Source organism: Sarcophilus harrisii, chromosome 1 (genome assembly GCF_902635505.1).
Source record: "Sarcophilus harrisii chromosome 1, mSarHar1.11, whole genome shotgun sequence".
NCBI lineage: Eukaryota > Metazoa > Chordata > Mammalia > Dasyuromorphia > Dasyuridae > Sarcophilus > Sarcophilus harrisii.
The window spans coordinates 637,985,508-638,009,555 of record NC_045426.1 but is presented as its reverse complement, the minus strand read 5'-3'; the positions used below and the strand labels follow the sequence as shown (position 1 = coordinate 638,009,555).

Genomic DNA, 24,048 nt, shown 5'->3' with positions numbered 1-24,048 from the left:
AGATAGGAGGTGAACCAGGAAAGAGTAACATGGTAAAATCTCAAAGAGAAAAAAGTTTCCAAGAGGAGAGGAAGATCAGCAATGTCAAATGAAGCAGAAAAATCAAGAAAAGATGGTTGATGAAAAGCTTTCAGGAGAGATATGAATAGTATTATATATTGGTAACTTTGGAGAGAGCAGTTAGGGTTGAATGTTGCGGTCAGAATAAAGAACTCAGAGAAAGTAGGAGTTAATGAGAGGAGAGGAAGTGGAGGTACACAGCAAAGACAGGAAGAATGTGATAGAACAACAATGGAATTGAAAGCTGCAAAATTATAAACAGGCTTACCACACCCCCTTGCCCCCAAACAGGAGAGCATTCCTCCCTCCATTCTTTGCAGAAACAGGAAACTATGGAGGTTGAACAATACATAATGTGTTAGACTTAGCTAGTATGTTATTTAGTTTTGCTGAACTGTTTTTTTTTTCTTTTTTAAAAGAAAAAATCTTTGTTAAAAGAGCTATGGAGACAGAAATGATGCTAGACAGAGCTGGCCTTGAGGCCCTAGGAGTCCTGGATTTAAATCCAGTCTCTGATACATAATAGCTGGGAGCCTGTAGGCAACTTTCTAAGTGGCTAAGTTCAGAAAAGCTGCTGACCTGTATTAAAAAAAATAGTTTCCTTATCTGGCAGCAATCTCTATTCAATGAAATCACAGATCCAGTTCTTATTCCTCTAAAAGCTATCTTTCTGGAAGAAAGTAAGGAGAAAGTTATCTAGGGAAATGTAGGTGATATGAAAACAAATGATAGGTATAGGAAGATACAGACACACATAATGATATTGGGATTTTGAACCTAATGACTGGGAGGATATAATTTCCTCAAAAGAAATATAGAAGCTTAGAAGTGTGGTGGACTTGGTGGAAGAAATCATATCACTTTGGACAGGGTGAATCCAAATTGACAGCAGTGTAGGTGGACATTGCCAGCAAGAACCTAGAAGTATAGAAATAGAATTCAGGACAAAAATTAAAAGAAAAAGTATAGATGTTTGGGCATCACCTAGTTAAGGATAATTGAACCCAAGAGATAAGATAAAATCATCAAGAGATAGCACACAGAAATAATAGGCAAGGGCTCAAGACTGAGCCTTAGGGGACACCTACACTCACTAAGTGGGAAAAGGATAATGATCCAGCAAAAAAGACAAAGGAGCATCTGCCAAACAAATGACAGGGAATCTGAGAGAGAACAGTGTCATACAAGGGAGAAATGTTGTTGAATTCATAAGTTGAATAGAAGTCAAAAAGTCAAATAGCAATCAATGAGCTAAATAAAGAAGGCACCATGGGACCTAACCGTCGAGAGAGCACTGGGAGTCTTGGAAAGAATAGTTTCAGGAAAGGGATGGGGTCAGAAGCAAAGGATGGAAAAGTGAGTGAGTAGTCGGGATCAGAAGAGATTTTAGATGATTTGCTAGGAGCTTGGCAGCATTTGATCAACAGTATTAAGTGCTTATTATGTGCCAAGCACTTTAAAAAGTGCTGGTGCTACAAGATGAAGTCTGTTCCCAAAGAACCTTACATTCTAATAGGTAAGACTACATATACATAAATTGATTTCTTCATAAAGTGGATGGAAGTTAGCCTTTTAGGGGAAGGTGCTAGTAGCCACAAAACAATGTTATAGTGAGACAGAGTTCCAGGCCTCAGATCAGGAAGACTCATATTCCTGAGTACAAATCTGGCCTCAGACAATTTACTAGCTGTAGGACTCTAAGCAGGTCACTTAACCCCATTTGCCTCAGTTTCCTTATCTGTAAAATGAGCTGGAGAAGGAAATGTCAAACTGTCTCAGTATCTTTGCAAGGAAAACCCCAAATCGAGTCACAAAGAGTCAGATATGACTGGAAAACAACTGAACAACAAATAATATCAGTAGCTGCAGCAGATAAGGAAAGTGTTCCTGTGGGAGGTGATTTCTGAGATGATCCTTAAAGGAAGGAAGGGACTGTTAGAGTTGAAGAGAAGGAAAGAGAATTTCAGGAATGAGAGAGAACAGTGTAAATGCACAGAGGTGGGAGATAGAGCATTGTGGGTGAGGGCCCCCAAATAGGCTGAAACGGCCAGATTGTGGATAAATAGAGGATAATAGTAATACAAAGATAGTATAATAATTTGAGGGAACCTCAAATCAAGTAATCTTATGAATAAAGAAAATCTGAATGTGTTTGCAGAGACTAGAGAAGTAGCCAGTAGATAGGGAGAAAGATGAGAGAATTTCCAGAGAGAAGAAAATGGGGTAGGAGAAAAGGCCCAAATAGAGAAATTCATCTTTCTCAGAGGCTGGAACAAAGGAATGGAAGAGGAGGGGGAGAGCTGAAGGTGTTTAGAGGAATACAGAGGTATGAGAAGGGAGAAGGAAGCTTTGGATGGATGGACTTGATTTTCTGTATGAGAAAGGACGTGACTAATTTCTATTAGGGCTTGAGACAAGAGAAAGTTTGAAAAACAGTTGTAGAGAGCATGATGGCCAATCAGGAAAGAATAAAAGTATATCTATATAGACTCACAACTCCAGAAAACAGAGCCAAGAAGGGTCAGATAGGACTGAAAAGTAACTGAACAGTAGCAGCAAAGTAAGGAACCACTTGAGATCAGATAATGTGAATCTGGGTAGACTTGATTGGCAGGGTCAAAAACTTGTTCTTTAACTGCAATTAGCCACCCAGAAGTGGGAATGGATAAGATTTGGGAGTAACTCATGTTAGTACTGGAAGGGTTTAAAGTGATTGACAAAAAAATTATGAAGGTAGTAATGGGGTTTAAGGGGACATAGTAGCAAGAAGTAGCATAGTAGCAATTCAGTGGTAGAAGTCAATACATAGTTACACTGGCTAATACATAGTTACACTGGCTAATGCAAGGATCAAGACTGTGTAGGGACTGATAGGAGACCAGATCAACATGTACTATTGGATTAGGATCTGTAAGGAAGACCAAGGGTCATATCTTCCCTCTGGTACTTTTAATACAACTAACTTCTCTGAGTCTAAGCTTCTTTATTTATACAATGAAAAAAAGAACATTTGTAGTAGTGATGGCACAGAGTTATTGTGAGGATCAAATGAACTAATGTATGTAAAGTATACTGCAAGCTTTAAATCAATATCAATGCCAGCTGTTGTTGACTGAGAAAAAAGCAAGGAATAGAGCCGAAGTCAAGCTAAGGACAAAAAACATGGGTTTACAAAGAAGGAAATAGAGAGTATGAAGTGGTAATAAAGTGGAGGCAGAGGGTGTGGATGACTTTCTGGCAGTTTTGAAGAAGGCTGGAAGAAAAACATAGCTTGAGGAGTTGACAGAAGGATTATTATTGATCTGGATACCCCTTCCCCCATAACACTTTCCTAGCTGCTCTCACAGAGTTATTATTGCTTGTAGTTTGAAAAGTGCAAAGCATTCATCAAAAAAAGTATTTTTAGTATTGACCACATCTTTCCATTAGAGAAGGGCTAGGGACTTTTCAGTGATATCGGGCAAGACACTTCATCATGCTAAGCCTCAGTTTATAAAATGGAGTTAAAAATCCCACTTTGCTTTCCTCACAAGACTATTGAGGTCAATGAGAAATAGATGTGGAATCGTTTTGTAAAGTATTAGAAAAACATAAAGAAAAATATTATAATAATTGTATCCTTTATTGTCCATCTATGTTTTGTATTTTATATATTTTATAACCCCCATATGATATTTAATAATCTGTATGTATCTTATGATAAATAATATATAAATACATTTTGTTTTACTGCTGTATCTGGTTAAAATACTGGCTCTGGATCTATAGAAGCAGGGTGGTTTTGGAGAAGAGCAGTGGGGAATTTGGGTCTCAGTGCACTTAGAAGCTTAGTGGTGAGAGGAGGGAAAAGGTTGTACTGGCCTACTCCAAACCCTCAGGAGTTTTTGGTTGTCACCAAGAACTGGAGTCAGAGTAGAGAATGCCATGATGACTACATATAATGCATACCTTTTATTTTTGTTGCTTTCACTGCAGCACAGTGGAAATAGGGGAAGCTGAAGGGTGTTAGAAAGTTGGAGGGAAATGCATTTACTTGGGGATAGTGGGCTCTCAGTCATGAGGACTGACATTATGCACGGTGATAGATGAATATAAGATGTTATCTACCAGTTGGAGAGGTTTGTCTTTCAGGGTAACTCCCTACTTTCAGGTTTTCACACCAAGGTTGGATGACCTCTTGCCAGGGATTTTGAAATGGGGAATACTTTCAGGTATCAATTGGAGTCAAAGGCTGCTAAATTTCCTGCCATTTCTCTCATTCTGCAGTTCTATGAAAAAGAAATTGTTCAATGAATGGGCAGAGGAGGATATGGAATGGGGCTTTTGTGGGAATATGCCTAGTCCTCCCCCGATCTTGTATTGTGTTGGGGAGGGTGTCTATACACATATACACACATACATACACACACGTGTGTGTTTACTGAGCGAGCTATAGATAATAGAAATTCATGATTTTACAATAGAGATTTGTGATTTCACATTTTATTCAACTTTATATATAGAATCTGTCTCTCTCATTCTCCTTTCTATCTCTCTCCCCTCTCTTTTTCTGTCTCTGTCTCTTTCTTTTCTCTCACTGTCTTTTTATCTCTGTGTCTCTGTCTGTCTCTTTCTTTCCTCTTTCTCACTCCCCTCTCTCTGTTTCTCTATCTTCTTTTTCTCTCCTCCCTTTCTCCAATCCCCCCCTTTTTTCATTGAATGCAGAATTAAAAAAACAAATTTTAAAAGAAGATATAGGGAGTGTTTGTGGAAGACATTTCTTAGAATGGGGAATTTGTTTATGTTAGAATAAGAATTATAGAGGGCAGGAACTAAAGAAGGGTAAAGGCTGAGCTGAATCAGGAAGACTGTGAATAAAAGCAATCAGAGAAAAGGAGTTTTCATCTCTTCAGTGGGTGAATCTTTATCCCAGGCTCTAGGTTAAGAATAGGTCAGATGGAGGTGGGAGGTGGATGAGTTTCTCAGTCCTTCAAATCAGTTGCCTTCAATGCTAGTGACCCATCAGATGCAGCTGACTATCCTGCAGCATTTTCTGTCTCCGAAATGCAGAATAACAGACTCACAACATTTCAGAACCTCAGTACTGGAAGGACCTCAAAAGGCATCTGATCAGCCTATATGCAAAATCTCCTTTGGACAGTCCAGACACCTTTTGATTCTCAACTGTCCCTCTCCAGGTCCTGATACTGAGATCATTTATCCTCTTTTCAAGGGAGCAGGGAGAAACTGGAGCATAGGAATCTCTGCAGTGGGGATTGGCATCTCCTGCCATCCGAGTCTCCCATGATTTTTCACTGTGCCCTGTTCTTTGGGGCACCGGAAGTATGAGAAGGTTCTGGATCACACACCTCTCCCAGAGAAGGAACTCCAGGCACTTACGCAAGGGGATGCGTTCAGGTTGGCTGGCGTATCTATCTATATCCCCAGCTGCCTTGTATGGGCACTGTTTCCGCTCCCTTCTGAGTGACTGGCACATTCCCTAGCTATTTAGAGCTGTTTCCACCCCATGTTATTTTTAGTCCCTGGAAAGACTTCTCGGAGTGCCAGCAGTACCAGGAACCCTCTAGAAGGCTGATCAACCTGGCACGGGATGCGGGGGAAGATCAACAGGCAGGAGGCTGACAGCCGAAAGAGAGGGGGTGTGGGAGGAACTGGGGGAAAATACAGCCTATTTCATTCAAGGCTTCTGCTCCACAAGCTGCCATCTCTATCTCCCCCCTCTTCCCCCAGACCCTTGTCACTTTTTTTCTATTCCTATCTGCTCCCCATATCTTTGGGAAAACATTGGCTTTGGAACTGGATATCCTGTGTTCCCTCATTGTCTCGTGGGTTAAAAGGTGGGACTTCAATCCAGCTCTTCCTGGCTTTGAGGTTAGCTCTCCAGACCCAGTACCTCACTCTGTGTGACCTTGGGAAAATGGCTTCAACTCTGCCTTTTGTAGGTTGACCAGGTGAGATTAAATCAAAGGGTCTTAACAGAGACTCCATGGAACAGATTTCTGGAGGTCTGTGAATTTGGAAGGGGGAAAATGACATCTGTTTAAATATAATTGGTTTCCTTTGTATATCTATGCATTTTTATTGTATACATTTGAAAACATTATTCATTCTATAAAAGGATCCATAGACCTACCTCACTACAGCACCAAAGAGCTTCCTTGACCATACAAAAATGGTTTTAAAATTCCAGCATTAGATAAACCTCAAGGTGCCTCACACCTTGACATCTGTCTTGTATGATCACCTCCATTTCAGCTCAATTTAGGCAGACATGGTTGATAATTCCACTCAGGCAGGTAGAATGACATGATACTCTTCCTTCCCACTCCAAGGAACTTACCAATCTTTAGTCTCAGCTCTGCCACTGACTTTCTTTTTTATTAAAACTTTTTATTTTCAAAACATATGCATAGATAATTTTCAACAGTCACCCCTGCAAAACCTTGCATTCCAAATTTTTCCCCACCCCCTATCTTAGACAGCAAGTAATCCAATATATCTTAAATATGTGCAATTCTTCTATACGTATTTCCACAATTATCATGCTGCACAAGAAAAATCAGATCAAAAAAGAAAAAAATGAGAAAGAAAAGAAAATTCAAGCAAACAACAATAAAAAGAGTGAAAATACTATGACTCAGTTCCCACAGTCCTCTCTCTGGCTCTCTTCATCACAAGATCATCGACTTTGTCACTGACTTTCTGTGTGATCATCAGTCATTCATTATTCCCCTCTCCTCCCATGCACTCTCCCCCTGTGCCAAATGAAGAAGTACTAAGTGGTCTCTCTGGTCCCATGAAACTCTGACATCTGATGCTGTTGTCTTTTGGAGAAATTTGTATTGACCTGCCCAGAGTGGTCCAAATAATCCACAGTCCAGATCAGCCACTGAGAAGACTGGAGAAACTAGCAAGATATTGAGTCCTCCAATGTCCAACTAGATCGAGAGATTTTCTTTCCATGATCTTTTCAGAGAGCCTCTATCACTGTATACATCACCTTCCATGTAGTCTGATTTGGAACTATTGACAAATCTAAATATGGCCTCCTCAAAGTCAGTATTTAAAGTTGTTTTCCTCCAGGAAGTCTTCACTACTTGGCCCCACTTATTTTTCTCTGCTAATTTTCTGTTATTGAGGCTTGGTCAGCTGTTGTCACTCTGAGTAAGAGAGGTTACTTCACATAGAAGATAATTGACTCGAGTCATTGTTGGGAGTCAGGTGAGCTACAGGGAAAAGAGTCAAGTGGTGGATGAAATGGAGAGTATTGTACCTGGAGTCAGGAAGTCTTGATATTTCAGATATTTACTATCTCTGTAACAGTATGGGCCAGTCACTTAACTTCTGTTTTCCTCAGTTTCCTTAATTGTAAAATGAGGATAATAATAGCATCTCTTCCTCCCAGAGTCTCTGAGAGAATCAAATGAGAAAATATTTATTTAAAAGTGCTCAGCATAGTGTCTGACACGTAGTAAGTACTATTTAAATGCTTTTTTATCTTTACTTTCTTTCCTTCAATAGCTACTAAGGAGAGCATCATCTTCTTTCCCATGATGTCTGCCACAAATTACTCAGTACTTCAATCTAGCCAAACTCTTCTTGTTGTTCCACATGGACAAAACTCCATTTCCCATCTCTTTGTCTCTTTGCAGGCTATCCCTGTCCCTATAATATACTCCCTTCTCACCTTCATCACTTAGAATCTCTATTTTAATTCAAAGCTCAGCTCAAATGCCATCTGCTACATGAAGTCTTTTCCGACTCCTTTAGTTGCTAATGCCTCTCTCTCCATCCCTCCTTCCACCTCCCCATCCAAGTTACTTTAGATTCATTTGGAATATACTTACATATGTACTGGTTGTCTCCCCAAATAGACCTCCTTGAGGGCAGGGTTTGTTTGCATTTTTCTGTCTATCCCTAAAACTGGAATAGTGTTTGGCTTATAGTAGACACCTAATAAGTGTGTGTGTGTGTGTGTGTGTGTGTGTGTGTGTGTGTGTATGTTGATTCATTCATTCATTCCCATGCCTAGGCTACCTACATGCAGCATTGAAATGGAGAGTCAGAGCTGCTGGGGTGTATTCCCTACCCTGGATTCTAAAATGGGCTTGGAGGGGATGCTTGTTTAGGAGGGAGAATGAGAGATTCAGGGGAGACCTCTGTATGGCAGAAGAGGGAATTAGTTTACCTTTGCATTTGTATTTGCATCGTATTGCATATGAGTTTGTATATCATATTGTATATGAGTTCCACTGTATTGGACAAGACTTTGGGTAAATTTTGCCTGATGGGCTGGGAAATGTGGAGATGAGGTCTTGAGCTCTGAAAATGTCAACATTCTAAGGAGATGGTGACTCTTTATTCCAATAACAGAACTAGTTCCATCTTATCATAGCATTGTCAAATTTCGAGCTTATGGGAAGTTAGAATCTGTCTTGTTCATACTCCTTATTTTGTAGATTAGAAAATAAAGGCAGTCCAGGAATCTGGAAAAATTTGCCTAAAGTTACACTTATAGGTTGCAGAGGCAAGATTCAATCCCAGACCTTCTGATAGCTAAGTCATTGCTCTTTCTAACATGACACATCACTTCTTAAAAGGTAGATACTGTCTATTTGGAAAAGCTTGGTCAGAGACTACATGTCATTTACTAAGTTCAGAGTGGCTCATAATCAGAAGATCTTCCCTATAGAATGAGTCCTTTGGGCCACTGCAAATCATGAAGACTTTATTGAATCATGAACAAGTTTTTCATCTGATTCAGTAGGGAGACCAAAGCAATCATTGACCTTTTGAGTTATGAAATGTGTGCAACAGCCACATATCTCTTTAAACTTCAGAACTCAAAATGGTCTAGAAGTTGAATGTACAGACATAATACAGACATAAAGGGAAAAGATTGGGCACAAAGTGTTGGCTATCATCAGAGGTACAGGAAGTATTCCAAAGGCCACTGAAGAATCATTGCAACTTTTTTGACTAAATTTTGAACTATGATTGAACATCCCAAGGGACCCAAATTTAACTTGAGTAGAAAACTATGCCTCCCCCTTTTTTCTCAATATTCTATTTTTAAATTACATGTAAAGATAATTTTCGACATTCATTGTTCTTGTTTAAATAGCATTTTACTTTTTCAATTATGTGTAAATTAGTTTTGACATTCATTTTTGTAAGATTTTGAGTTCCAATTTTTTTCCCTCTCTTACCTCCTTCTTCCCCAAGACAGCAAGCAATCTGCTACAGGTTATACATATATAATCATTTTAAACATATTTCCATATTTGTCATGTTGTGGAAGAAAAATGAGAATAAAAAGGGAAAAACCATGAGAAAGAAAAAACAAACAAAAAAAAATGAAAATAGTATGCTTCACTCTTCATCAATCTCTACAATTTTCTCTCTGGATGCAGATGGCATTTTCCACATCTATTGGAATTGTCTTGTATCACTGCATTATTGAAAAGAGCTAAGTGTATTATAGTTGACATTATATAATCTTGTCACTATGTACAATGTTCTCCTGGTTCTGCTCATTTTATTCAGCATCAATTCATATAAGTTTTTCTAGCTTTTCTGAAGTCAGCCTGTTCATAATCTCTTATAGTCAGGTCTTGAGCTCATTTCAGATACCATAACTTATTCAGCAATTCCTCAGCTGATGGACATCCACTAAATTTCAATTTTATCACAAAAGAGCTGCTATAAACATTTTTTCCACATTTGGGACCTTTTCCCTCTTTTATTTTCTTGCTGGAGATACTGACCCAGTCCTAGCACTACTGGATCATAAGGTATAAACGTTTTATAGCCCTTTGGGCATAGTTTCAAATTACTCTCCAGAATGATTAGATCAGTTCACAACTCTACAGCTCCTTGCATTAGTGTTCCAGTTTTCCCCACATTGCCTCCTAGATTTATAATCTTTTCCTTGTCATCCTAGTTCAATTGATAGATGTGATAGAAGGGGAAAAAACAACCTTGGAGTTGTTTTAATAGCATTTTTTTTCAGATTAATTATAGATGGTTTTAATTTCTTCATTTAAAAATTGTCTATTCATATCCTTTGACCATTTACCAATTGGGAAATGACTTGTATTCTTATAAATTTTACTCAGTTCTATATTAATAATTTTAGAAATGAGGATTTTAGACCCATGTGTGCAAAAATGTTTGTAGAAGCTCTTTTTGTAATGGCAAGGAAATAGAAATTGAGTGGATACTTATCAGTTGAGGAATGGCTGATCAAGTTATTTTATATGAATGTAATGGAATATTATTGTTCTATAAGAAATGACTAACAGGATAAATTTCAGAAAAGCCTGGAAAGACCTACAAAAACGGATACTATATGAAATGAGTAGAACCAAGAGAACATTGTACACAATAACAACATGATAATCAACTGTGATGAAGTTGGGTCTTTTCAGCATGTAAGTGATTTAAGGCAATTCCAATAGACTTGTGCTGGAAAGAGCCATTCGTTTCCAGAGATCAAAGCATAGTATTTTTGCTTTATTATTTTTATTATTGTTTGTTTACTCATTTTTCTTACTTTTTTTTCTTTTACCTTTTGATCTGACTTTTTTTGTGCAGCATGATGAATATGGAAATATGTTTAGAAGAATTGCTCATTCTTAATCTATATCAGATTGCTTGCTGTCTATGGGAAAGGGCGGGGGGAGGGAGGGAGAGAGAATAAATGGAAACAAAAGGTTTTGCAAAGGTGAATGTTGAAAACTATCTTTGCACATATTTGGTAAAATAAAAAGCCATTAAAATAGGAAAAAAAAGGAACATATGATTAACAGTATGGAGGTGAATAAAGTGTATGTGAATAAAGGTGAGAAAGAAAGGTATATAAAATGCCTTAATGCCAAAAAGAATGAGAGAGAAACAGAGAGAAAGAGAGAGAGAGAGAGAGAGAGAGAGAGAGAGAGAGAGAAGAATGGAGGGAGAAAAATTTAGAACTCAGTCTTCCAAAAATGAATGGTGAAAATTACCTTTACATTAATTTGGAAAAAATAAAATATCATATATAAAAAAGAAAAACCTTTATCAGAAACACTGGCTATAAAATTTGTTTCTCAGCTTCCTGCTTCCTTTATAATCTTAATTGCATTGGTTTTATTTATGCAAAATCTTTTAAATCGAAGATAATCAAAATTACCCATTTTATATTTCGCAATGTTATTTATTTCTTGTGTAGTCACAAATTCTTTATTTCTCCAAAGATCTGACAAGTAAACTATCCCTTACTCTCCTAATTTGCTTATAGTATCACCCTTTATGTTTAAATCACAAACTCATTTTGATCTTATCTTAGTCATATTCTTCTTCTCATTTATGTTTCTCTTTTCTTGTCCTTTCTCTCTTCTATCTCCTTTCTTCTCACTTGACCCTATCTTCCACTGCTTTATCCACCTAAAGCTTACACAGCCCATTCATCTTTATATTCATTTTCTTGTTTATGTTGTTTCATCTTTTCATTCGAGATAACTAATGACCACAGTAAAATCCCTTGACACAGAAGGGTAGGAGGGAAGGGAAACATTAAGCAAATCTTGAGCATTCATTGCTGCCATTAGGTTCTGGAACTGGAAGGGACCAGTCCTCAAAGGCATCTGGCTAATGCTGTCAAGATGAAATAAGAGGAAGTGAGTACCAAAGTAAATAGAATGCCAGATACTAGAAAGGGCACTGGCAGGGAGGTACTTAGCCTACAGTGCCTGGCAGGGCATTAACACTTAATAAATGTTTATCTCCTGACTGATAAAAGGCAGGAATTCTAGACTGTACTCTGTCATTAGCTAGATATGTGACCTTGAGATCAAAAAAAGTAGTATTGGAGATTCATCTGATAGAATTTCACTGGATAGCATTGGGGATTTTAGGGAAATTGGTTGGGGAAGTATATGAAAAGTACTGTTACCAAAATTTCAGATGCAAGAAAGTGTACAGTTTTATATAAGGGATAAAAAAAGAAAGAGGTTTGGCTGGAATGTAGAGCAGGTAAGTGGGAGTGGTGGGAGATAAAACTGGAAAGATGATTTTGGATAAAATTGTGGAGAGCCTTGAAATATGGAGCAGGGACTTTATCCTACCGGTCACGGTTTCTTAAATTTTTCTGCTCACAACTCCTTTTTGCCTCATAATTTTTTATGGTAAATAAAATAAGTTTGCAAATCAAACATTTACTGATAATAAATCATATTTTCATAACTCCCACCTTTAGTTATGTGGCCCCATATAGGATCACAACCCATAGTTTAAGAAGCTTTGCAATGGGGAGCCATTGAAAGTCAGGACAGGTGGATCATATGACTAGAGTTGGTGCATTAGGAGGATTAATATGACTATATGCAAAAGGAAACTGAAACCACTCACTATACAGTAGGGAATATTGAGTGTTTCAATATTTTTCAGAGCAGGGTATTTACTATTCTGCCTCTACCCCAGAAAAAGTGGATTAATAAGCAGCAGGAATTAGGTTACTCATAAGGAAGGATGCCACGGAAATAGTTATAAAATTTGAAATGCAGGTAATAGAGGGCAACTGCTACGGAAGTTTTTAAAAAATAAACCTTCAAACAAAGAAAAGATTTAATTGTTGGAGTAATTGGGGAGATATTAGAAAGATATTAAGAGATATCAGAAAAAAAGTTGAGGACTTGTGAATCAGATAAAGGTTCCCTTTAGGAACCTTTATTTTTTAAAAATAAACCTTATTTTTAGGAACTTTTATTTTTTAAGAACCTTTGTTTTTAAAAATAAACCTTCAAACAAATAAGAGATTTAGCTATTGGGGTAATTTTGGGAGATGTTAGAGGGGAATGATGGAAAGAGGACTTAAATCTTCTCATTTACTTCTGCCATTGACTTGCTTTGTGACCTTAAGCAGACAAATCTCCTTTTCTCTGGGCCTCAGCTTCCCTTTATGTAAAAAGGTTTAACCAAGTGATCTCTTAAAGTCCTTCATGGAGTTCTTTTTACTAGGGATGTAGTGGAGAGACTATTCAAATCCTGTCTCTGAAATTTACCATCACTTTACCTCTTTGAAATTTTCCTTATAAATAAAAAAAAATAGCTATAGTTTCAGCACCTCCGATGAAATAGACTAATATTTGTAATTTTGATCACTAGTTTCAGCTATTATTATTTTTTTCTATTTCCTTCTTAAAGTAAGATTAATTTATCAACCTTTTAGTATTTTCTTGCTTCCTGGAATTCCTTGACTTGTGAAGATATGACAGGAAAAAAAAAATTGAGGACCTGTGAATCAGATAAAGGTTCTCTTTAGGAACTTGGAACCTAGTGACAATGAGTGTAGGTGAGTCATTATCATTGCTTATGAGAGGGAGTATTTATGATGTGTCACTACGCCTCTGATTGTTCTCGTTAGTTCTTCCTTGACTGAATCTGTCCTCAGAATCACACAGAAGCCACCAATCAGAGACACCATTCTTTCCTCTCTAGGGAATTACTGACCCTAAATACTCCCAATTCCCATTGTTATTTCATCATCACCACCCTCATTACTGCTTCAGTCACCTATTTGAGTTAATTCATAACCAGTGTCCTTATTTCACCATCCATGGATTAGACTGAGAAAAAAGAAAAAAAACAAACAAACACTTGGAAGGACTCAAAGATCATCTTGCAAAGTTGTCAGACCAACCCAGAACAAAGGGTGAAAGTTACAGAGATGCAAATTTTGACTCAATAAAAGGAAATATTTCCTAACAACTAGAGCTGATCTAAAGTGAACTGGCTTACACCAGGACTATAAATGTGGCTATTGATATCTTTAGTTTCTTCCTCTGAAAACTATTCATTTAAATCCTTTGTCTATTTTATCAATTGGCGAGTGGATCTTACCCTTTTAAATTTGACTCAGTTTCCTATACATTTTGGAAATTAAATCGTTTTAAGAGAAACCTGCTGCAAAGATTCTCTTCCCCCTCCCCATTTCCTTTTCTTCTAACTTTAGCTGGTTCTAATTTTAGCTACATTACTTCTGTTAATGCAAAACCTTTTAAATTTAGTAAAATAAAAATTATTCATTTTACGTCTCATGAACTGCCTTATCTCATTTGGTCTTGAACTCTGAAATCTGACAGGCAATTTCTTCCCTGTTCTATTACTTTGTGTAAGATACCATTCTTTATGTGTAAATTAAACACCTGTTTTGAGCTTAGCTTGGTGTGTAATATAAGATGTTGGTTGTTTTTTTTTTTTTCTAATTTCTGCCAGACCCATTTTACCAGTAGGTTTTGTCAAATAGTGAGTCCTTGCCCTAGTAGCTGAGATCTTCAAATTTAACAAACACTATGTTACTGTATTCAGCAGATTCTGTATATTGCATACCTGATCTGTTCTATTGATAAAGCTCTCAATTTCTTACTCCAAACCAATTTTTTTATGATTACAGGTTTGCAGGATAGTTTGAGATCAGGTATTATTAGGCTCCCTTCCTTCACATTTTTTTCATTGATTCCCTTGATATTTTTTACATTCTGTTCTTCCAGATAAATTTTGTGATTTTGTTTCTAGCTCCATAAATTAATTCTTTGGTCGTTTAATTGGTATGGCACTGAGTAAGTAAATTAATTTAGATTGTGTTGTCATTATTATTTCGGCTTAGCCTGTCCTTGAGCAACTAATATATCTCTATAATTCTTTAGCTCAATCTTTATTTGTGTCAAGAATGTTTTGTAATTTTGTTAATATAGTTCTTATGTATATTTTGGCAAGTAGACAGACTCTCAAGTGTTTTATGTTATCTGTAGTTAATTTAAATGGAAATTGTTTTTATCTTTTCTTGCTAGTTTTTGTTGGTAATATATAGAAATACTAATAATTTATACAGTTTTTTAAAATATAGTACAACTCTGCCAATTGTTTCAATTAATTTTTTTAGTTGACATACTAAGGATTTCTAGGTCAACCATCATATAACTGGGGAAAAGTGCTAATTTTACTTTCTATATATGTTCTTATTCCTTTTTCTTGTCTTATTGCTATAGCTTTCATTTCTAGTACAGAATGGAATAGTAATAGGGATAATGGACATCCTTGTTTCACCCTTCATCATACTGAAAAGACTTTTAGCTTATTCCCATTACAGATAATGCTTGCTCTTGGTATTAAATAGACATGACTTACTATTTTAAGGAATACTGTTTATCCTCGTGTTTTAAAAAACCAACAAGCCAGAAATGGGTGTATTTTATCAAAATCTTTTTCTGCATATATTGATATAATCATATGATTATTGTTATTTTTATTATTGATGTGGTTAATTATGCTTATAGTTTTTAAAAATATTAAATCAGCCCTGCATTCCTGGTATAAATTCAGCCTGATCACAGTGATATATTGTGATAATATTGAGATATTTGTGGTATATGCTATAATCTACTTGCAAGTACTTTATTAAATTTTTTTTCTCATCAATATTCATTACAAATATTGGTCTATGTTTTTTCCCCTATGTTTTGGCTTTCCCTACTTTAGACAAGACTCTATTTATAAAAGAAATCTGGTAGGACTTTTCCTTTACTTATTTTTTCAAGTAGTCTAATTAGTATTAGAATTAATTTTTCCTTAAATATTTCATAAATTTGCATGTAAACCCATCTCGTCCTGGTTGTTTTTCTTTAGGAAGTTCATTTATAGCTTGCTCAATTTCTTTTTTTTCCCCCTAAGATAGGATTATTTAAGTATTCTATTTCTTGTTCTGTTCTTCTGGGTAATTTAATTTTTTGTAAATACGCATCTATTTCATTTAGATTATCAGTTTTATTAGCATTTAGTTGGGCAAAGTAATTATTAATAGCTGCTTTCGTTTTCTCTTTACTAGTAATAAATTCATGTTTTCAGTCAATGATACTGATTGTTTGTTTTTTCTTTCAGATATACATGTACACACATATCCCAAACATAGACATATTTACACATAGAACCAGGCAAGTGTCCAAACAAACATGTCCAGTTATACTCACATCACAATATATATGTATGACTAGACCCATGGCACATGCATATATATAGGTCTAGAAAGAGATACCATGTGTCTGGAAGGTGGAAACATGCTGTGGTTACAAGTCCAGATATATATATTTGGAAGTACATGTACACATGCCATGAGTCCAAACACACATCTAGATCAATATGTATATATATATATGTGTGTGTGTGTGTGTGTGTGTGTGTATATATATATATATATATATATATGTATATATCTTTAGTCTACATCTGTATGTACATGTTTCATGAGCTTAGGTCTATTTGTAGAGTATCCACATATATGCATTGAGTCTAGACTTACATGTTCATTTTTACTGTTCTTCATTCTTGAAGGGATCACAATGACATCACTGCTACTCAAGTTATACATGCCCAGAGACACACATGTACTGTACACACATGTTATGTGTGCATACACAGGTCTAAGCATACAAAAACTGGGAGACAGGGAAGGAGGGAGAGAGAGATAGAAAGACAAAGAGACAGAGACAGACAGACACACACACACACAGAGAGAGAGAGAGGGAATGAGGGAGGGAGGGAAGGAGGGAAGAAGAGAGACATTGAGAGACAGAGACAAGAGAAGAGAAGAGAAGGAAGAGAAGAAAAGGAAGGCAGGCAAGAATCAGAGAGAGGGAGAAGAGAGAAGGATAATAAGAAGAGATAGAAAAATTTGAATGGGAGAGAAGAAAATGGAGGGAGGAGAAAAGGTGAGTAGGAAGAGAGAAGATAAGGAGGAAGGCAAAGGCTTATTCAGTTTGGCTCTAAAGGGCAAGGTTCCTTAGAAGGATGTATTTGGCAGAGAAGCAGACTGGCTTAATGTAGGGGAAAACATTCTAATAGAACTTGCCCAAGTAGAATGGTATCCTTATTAAAGAGGGAGGTTTTTAGGTGAGTCTTCAAAGAGAGGCTGAATGACTAGTGTTAAGACTTAATGTTGAAAGGATTTCTTTTCAAGAATAGGTTGGACTTGATAGTCTCTGAGATTCTGTACTTTTGAGAAGAAAAGAAAAAGGAAAGAATAGAAAATGGAGGGAAAATGGAGAAAAGAAGAAAGAAAAGGGAAGAGGTGAATGAGGAAGAAGAGGAAAAGAGAAAAGAAAATAAATGGACAAAGGAAGACAAGAAAAAAGGTAAGGAATAGAGAATAGAGAAAGGAGGAAAGAGGAGAAAGGAGGGAGTAGATGAGAAGGATAGAGAAGTAGGTGTGGATGAAAAAAGAAAGAGGGGAATGAAAAAAGAGAACAGAGAAAGGAGAAGAAGAAGGAGAACTGAAGTACATGGAGAGCAAAGAAGAAACAAAAGAATTGAGTTAAGAAAAGTGTTGATTTTCAGTTATTATGAAACATCTTTCTTTCAGTCCTTACAGAAAACAGGTTTTTTTTTTTTTTTTTTTTTTTTTTTTACATTATCGAGTCAGGGGTCAGTGGGGAATCAAAATAAGGTGATTCAAACAGAGTAGAAAAATCTGTTCACTACTCCCAGTCTCCTTATCCTTTGTCTCCAAGCAATAATTATAGATCCTTATGATCTGAGAGATGTATTGAAGCATGGGGAGGAAGGAAGAAGGCATAAGGATGAGATCAGGAACAATGAAACTGATTCTTCCCAGAATCTGGACCAGACAATATTCAAGTGGCCTCAGGTGCTATGTCTAGAGTAGGAACATTTTTTTTCTCTTCCTCACATAGAAACCCAGAGGGCACATGTTCAGACTTGTATATACCTTTGCCCATGACCCAGATGATTGCAGGAAAAATGTCACAGGTATTTTTTGTTTACCCAAAGTCAATCCCCCAAAGGGGGAAAGATATTACTTGTCAAAAAACCCACTACTGACTCCTGGGTCAAGACCCCCATGCAGCCATGCTGGCCAAAGGCTATCACTTGTGCCACCTTGCTCTTAGTTCTCTTTCTCCTCCTCTTCCTTCTTTCTCTCTCTTTGTCTCCCTCTCTTTTTTCCTGTCTCCCTTCTCTTTCTTCCTACCTCCTTTTCTGTCTCTGTCTCTATCATACACACACACACACACACACACACACACACCCCTTAAAATAGCCCTGTAAGGTAGAACAGGCAGGAATAAGCTTGTCCCTATTTGAAAGAAGAGAAATGAGAAGCCCAGAGATGGAAAACATTCTATTCTAAGGAAAAATATTATATCTGGAGTCAAGAATCATGTAATCTCAGGATTAACAGGGATCCAGAACTCTTCTCTCAGTAGGAATCCCACCTCTGGAATGGCCATCTCAGCTCTGCTACAATAGCTCCAAAAGGCAGCCCATTTTCTCTGGGTTCAAATCCCAACTTGAAACATTTGACTTTCTGTATGTCCTTAGAAAAGACTTATCTTGGTCCATTTTCCTATCTGAAAAATGAAATGTCCAGGGAAGTTAATACACACATTGCCAGAGCTAGCTCAGTGTTTAGGAGGCTCTGAAGGAAAGTGTGGGAGAGGAGAGGTATTAGACTGACCACCAATCAGCCACATGAGAGTCTACAGAGTTGCTGTGCTGATTGATCTCATTGTTGAATGCTTACAAAACCTGGACAGTCTTCCAGAGCCATACCAGGAAACTGAATCACTTTTATTTGAATTGCTTAGGAAGATTCTGAAGATCCTCTGATAATGTAAGATACCAGACACTGAGGTTGTTTTCCTCAAAATAAACTGTCAAGCATTGCAACTCCACTGCAGAGAGCACAAATCTGTTGGGCTGGACACATTGTTCGAATGTCAAATGTATGCTTGCCAAAAAGACTATTTTATGGAGAACTCACACAGGGTAAGTGCTCACAAGGTGGTCAGAAAAAGTGATACAAGAATACTCGTAAGGTGTCTCTTAAGAATTTTAGAATCCATTGTATGACAAGGGAGACACTGGCACAGGACCGCCCTTATCAGAGAAGGTTCTATGAGCAAACCAGCATTGAAGTAGTTCAGAAGAAATATGAAACACCTACCATCCCAAATGTGCATATGGACTATTTGTGTCTGACCTGTGGCACAGCATTCCGAGCTTGTATTGGTCTGATCAGTCACAGTTGGACACGGTATAACTTGATTCTAACAGCAATGTCATTTTGGTCCCCTTTGAGAATAAAGGACAATAACAAGGGATTTCTGCATGTGTGGAACCCTGAGATCATCCAATGAGTCAAGGACAAGGCCAGGGTTAGAATCAGGGCCTCATCTCCCCCCAGTGGCTCTCGACCTTTCCCAAGCCTGGTCCTTCTCCACCCAAGCAAAAAATAACAATAATAATGAGGAGGAGGAGGAGGTTAAAATAAATCTCAAGATGATAGCACTTTCAGGTTTACCAATTGTTTTCCTCACAATATCCCTATAATCCTAACTTCCAAAGAGAACAAAGAGGAAAAGACTATAAATATAGAATTATTGATGGCAACTCCTTTTGTGATGGCAAAGAACTGGACACTAAAAGGCTGCCCATCAAGTGTGGAACAGCTGAGAAAATTTTGTTATATGAATATAATGAAATACTGTTGTTATTAGAAATGGCTTAAGGGATTTTTTTTTCAGAGAAACTAGGGACTGGATGGAGGATAACAATTTATAAAACAGCAACATTATAAAGAAAAACAATGTTGAAGAAATACCAACACAATCATCAACCATGTCTCTGGAGGATTGACTACCAACAGTGCTGTCCACCTCCTGACAGAGGTGAAATGCACAATGAGATAGAAATTTCTCTGTATATAAAGTGTAGGAATTGATTTGTTTTGCTTCCTGATACCTATTTGTTAAAGTTTTGTTAGAGATTTTTTTTCCCCAGTGGGGGTGAGAAGTAGAGATTGAAAAGAAAGAAAATAAATGTTTATTAGATGAAGAAATAAAAACAAAGTATATAAATACAACAATAATTCTGTAAGAAGATTATACTTATTTTAAAGATATGTCTAATGAGGCCTGGGCAGTTCAAATGACTTATGTTTTAAGGGCACATAATAGCAAGTTAATGATGAAATCTATATCTAAACTGAGGTCTTCTGACTCCAAATACACTTAAATCCATTGTTTGTAAAGATCAGGCTGGGGTAGGGAGCAATGATCAAGAAGAGAGAGTATTTCCATTTTTAATTCTTGTTTTATTGAAGAAAAGAAAAGGAGAGAAAAAAATAGATTCCCCCCCTACCCCCATCCCTGTACACCCAGCCCTATTTCCCCTCTGGAGGGTGGGTGCTCTGGCCCTCTGCACAGGGAGGGCCAGGGTGTGGGAGGCTCTCTGCCTGGGCTTGGGGAGTAGTGTCCAAATACTCTCCCCTGGGGGAAGATTTAGGGGGAGTCTTAAAAAAGGATGTCCAGGGCTTGAGAGGCGAGGCCAGGGCTGCTCCTGGGGAAGCTGGCCTTTCTGATCACCAGTGTGTCCTTCCTCTCTGCCGTGGGGCCCCGGGGCTGAGAAGAACCAGCTAAGGGTTTTCTCTGTCTCCCACAGCCCACCGTGAGAACAGGCAAGGGGCCTGTCAGAGCAGGACTGAATCCTAGAACCCTGTTGGGGCTCGGAGGTCTTCCTGGAACCACGTGATGGGTCCAGTCTGGCTCCTCTGCCTGGTCTCAGCAGGCTGGACGGTCCCCTTTGGCCAGCAGCTGGCAGGCCTGCCACGGGCCCCCTCCCTGTCGCCCATCTCTTTGCCCCACCCCCTCCCAGAACCTAACACTACTGTATGTCCCAGAGATACCAATCTCTGTGCCCTAGCCAGAGGCCGGGCTCCTTGGCTCCGAGGCAGCTCCTCGGGGGGAACCGGGGTCACCGCCTCTCTGCCCCGGCCCTGCCGAGCCCACCTCCACTCCGGGGATCCTCAGGCCCATGGGTCCCGGGGCCAGGCGCAGCAGGTTTCCTCACAGGAGTCTGGGGTGAGAGGCGGTATGGGGGAATGGGGTTTGGGGGAGAAAGATGAGTCCTGCCTCGTCCCCAGCCCCAGGCCCCAGCTCAGACCTCGGTCTGGAGGTCAATGATGTCTTGTCCCACCAGAGGTATCGTGGCCCCCGTCTTCTCCCACTCCACGGTTTTGAGTTCTAGTGGAGAAGGGGGGAGCAGGTCTATCTCTTTTTTCACCCAGGCCGGCGTTGTCTGACCTTTCCGGACACTGTCCCAAGGTCTTCTGTTCGGAGTCTGCTGCTTCTCTGGCTGTAGAGGGTGGAAGAGGAGGAGGAGACCGGGAGAGAGAAAGAAATGAGAGAGATAATGAGAGGGAGGCAGAAATAGAGGAAGGCAATCAGAGACAGAGACAAATATGGACCAAGACAGGGATAAAAATGAGGGAGAAGAGAGGAGAGGAGAGGGAAGGATAGAAGAAGAAAGGAGAGGAGAGAAGGGGAGGAAAAAAGGAACAAGGGAGAAAAGAGGAGAAAAGAAAGGGGAGAGGAGAGGAGTGAGGAAAGGAAAGGGAGAGGAGAAGAGAGGAGAGAGGAAAGGAGGGAAGGGAGAAAAGAGAGAAGAGAAGGGGAGGGGAGAGGAAAAGGAGGGGAAGGAAAGGGAGAGGAGAGAAGAGGAAGGGAGGGAAAAGGAGAGAAAAAGAGGGAAGAGGAGAGGGGAGAAGAAGGAAGAGAAAAGGAAAGTGAGGGTAGAGAGAGGATAGGGGAGAGGAAAGGAAAGGGCGGGGAAAGGAGAGGAGAGGAGGGGAGGGGAGAAGAAAGGGAAGGGAGGAGAAAGAGCAGAGGAGGGAAGGGAAGAGGAAATGTGAGGAAACAGGAGGGTAGAGGAAAGGAGAGGAGGGGGGAAAGAGAGGGGAAAGAGAGGGGAAAGGAGAGGAGAGGAGGGAAAGGGAGGGATGAGGAAAAGTCCAATCCTTCCTGAATACCTGCTATCTGCAGAGATGAGTTCTAGGGAAATAAAAAAGGAGACCGGGTCCTAGCCTAGAACAATCTGTGGTTCTATTATACAACAGAGAAAGACTAGCATAGGGGACTAAAAGAATAGAGAGGTCATTCCGTGCTGGTGAAATGGAAGGAGACTGGACGAGAAGGCACAGGGCTGCTTCAGGAAATTGTATGTAATCCTACCTACATTCCTTACTGGATACTTACAAAAAAAAAAAAAAAAAAAAAAAGCCAGAAGCGCAATCCCTTCTCTGGAGAAAAGAGCAAACCCAAGTTCATATAAGAGAAGGGTTGCCCAAGATCACCCAGCCAGTCAGTCAGGGCCTTAAACCCAAGTTTCCTGACACTCCATTAGATCCAGGATTCTTTATATGGGAACCCTGTGACCTGGGCCATGATAATCCCTGGTCTGTCCACAGGAGATGGGAGAGATGGATGGAAGAAGTGGCAACTAATAATTTTTAGCACTAAATGAGTTGGTCAATAAGCATAGATTAAGCACCTACTATGTGCCAGGTACTGGGCTAAGTTTAGGATATAAAAAGAGGTAAAGCCTATTCCTGCCCTCAAGAAACTCATAATCTGTGGACAAAATGGTAAGTAGAGTGAAAGGTGCAAAGAGAGCTATTCCCAAAGCCAGGAAAACCTGGGTTCAAGTATTGCCTTAACATACCCACAGAAAAGTACACAACACACACATATACACATATATATGTGTACAAATGCATTTGCATGTATCTATACACATATACATGTCACATATAAAACTGTTATATGCACATATTTGTATATGTACACATACCTGTGTATACACACATACTCAATATATACCTGTGCATATACATGTATATGGGTGTGTATGTTTTCACCTAGCTATATCTATATAGCACAGCTAGGCAGAACAGTTGATAGTGTGGAGTCAGAGTTAGGAAGACTTGAGTTTAAATTCAACCTTAGATGCTCATTTGCTGTGTGACCCTGAACAAGTCACTTAATTCAGTTTGTCTCAGTTTCCTCATCTGTAAAATGAGATGGAGAAGAAAATGGCAAATTTAAATAAAATTATATATATATATATATATATATATATATATTTTTTAACACAAAGTGATTTCAAGAGGGAAAGAACCCTGACCCAATCACTTGACTTCTATCTGCCTCAATTTTCTCATCTGTAAAAGAGGAATAATAATAACATATACTTAAAATTATACATATATTTGTTGTGAGGATAAAGTGAATGAAATAATATTTGAAAAATGCTTTGCAAGCCTTAAAGTTTTATACAGTGCTGGCTGCTGCTACTACTACCCTCATGGCCAAAAACAACTGGGGATCTGCATTGACTTCATGTAAAAGATGGTCCCTGAGTATTGCTTTAAAAGAAGCTAGAGTTTCTTAGAGACTGAAGAGGGAATATCTTCTGAACATGAAGTCCGTACAAAGTCCATGCAAAGAGGGAAAAAAAAAAAGTGGTAAATGGAATGTCACTTTTTGGGGACAGCATTTGACAAGTCTGACTGAAACATGGAGTTTATGAAGGACAAGATTGGAAAAATATGGGACAGCTGGATTTGGAAGGCAGCGGGGTGAAGATTTTAATTTTTTTTTTTCCTAGAGACATTAAGACTCCCAACGATTTGGGGGAAAGGGAGTGACAAGATCAGATCTTGTTTGGTCAGTTTGGTGGTAGTGTGGAGAATGAATTGGAAGGGGGAGACTGCTATCTTATTTCAGATGAAAAGTGATGAGAGCCAAGAGGAATTAGGAGAGGGGATGGGTAAAGGGGGAAAATGGGAAAAATCTGAGAATTATAGTGGGGGAAGAACTAACAAGTCTTGGGATACATAATAAATGCTTTTCATTTATTCACATGAAAGGTCAGGAAGGGGCATTATTCAGGAATGACTCTGAGCTTGCAAATCTGGGTGACTTGGATGGTTCCCTCAAAAAACATGGAGGACTGGAGGAAGACATTCCACTTTAGAAAGTTTGAGTTAGAAATATCTAAGTGGAGATTTCCACCAGGCCATTAGTAATATTGAATATTCAAAACAGATTAGGGCTAGATGTGGAGATTTGAGAAGAATCTTCATTGAAATGTTAATTAAAC

General features: G+C 38.5%; 1 protein-coding gene across 5 annotated transcripts in view; it reads right to left on the bottom strand.

Moving 5' to 3' along the window:
- Window positions 1–20,186: 20,186 nt before the first annotated feature.
- Window positions 20,187–24,048, bottom strand: part of ADGRB1 (adhesion G protein-coupled receptor B1) — a 264,233-nt gene continuing 260,371 nt past the window's right edge. For all 5 annotated transcript variants that reach the window (XM_031947288.1, XM_031947290.1, XM_031947291.1 and 2 more), the window contains one exon: window positions 20,187–21,243. In XM_031947288.1, the coding sequence (XP_031803148.1) occupies window positions 21,046–21,243 (198 nt within the window). In that variant the 3' untranslated portion in view covers window positions 20,187–21,045. The remainder of the gene's footprint in view (window positions 21,244–24,048) is intronic.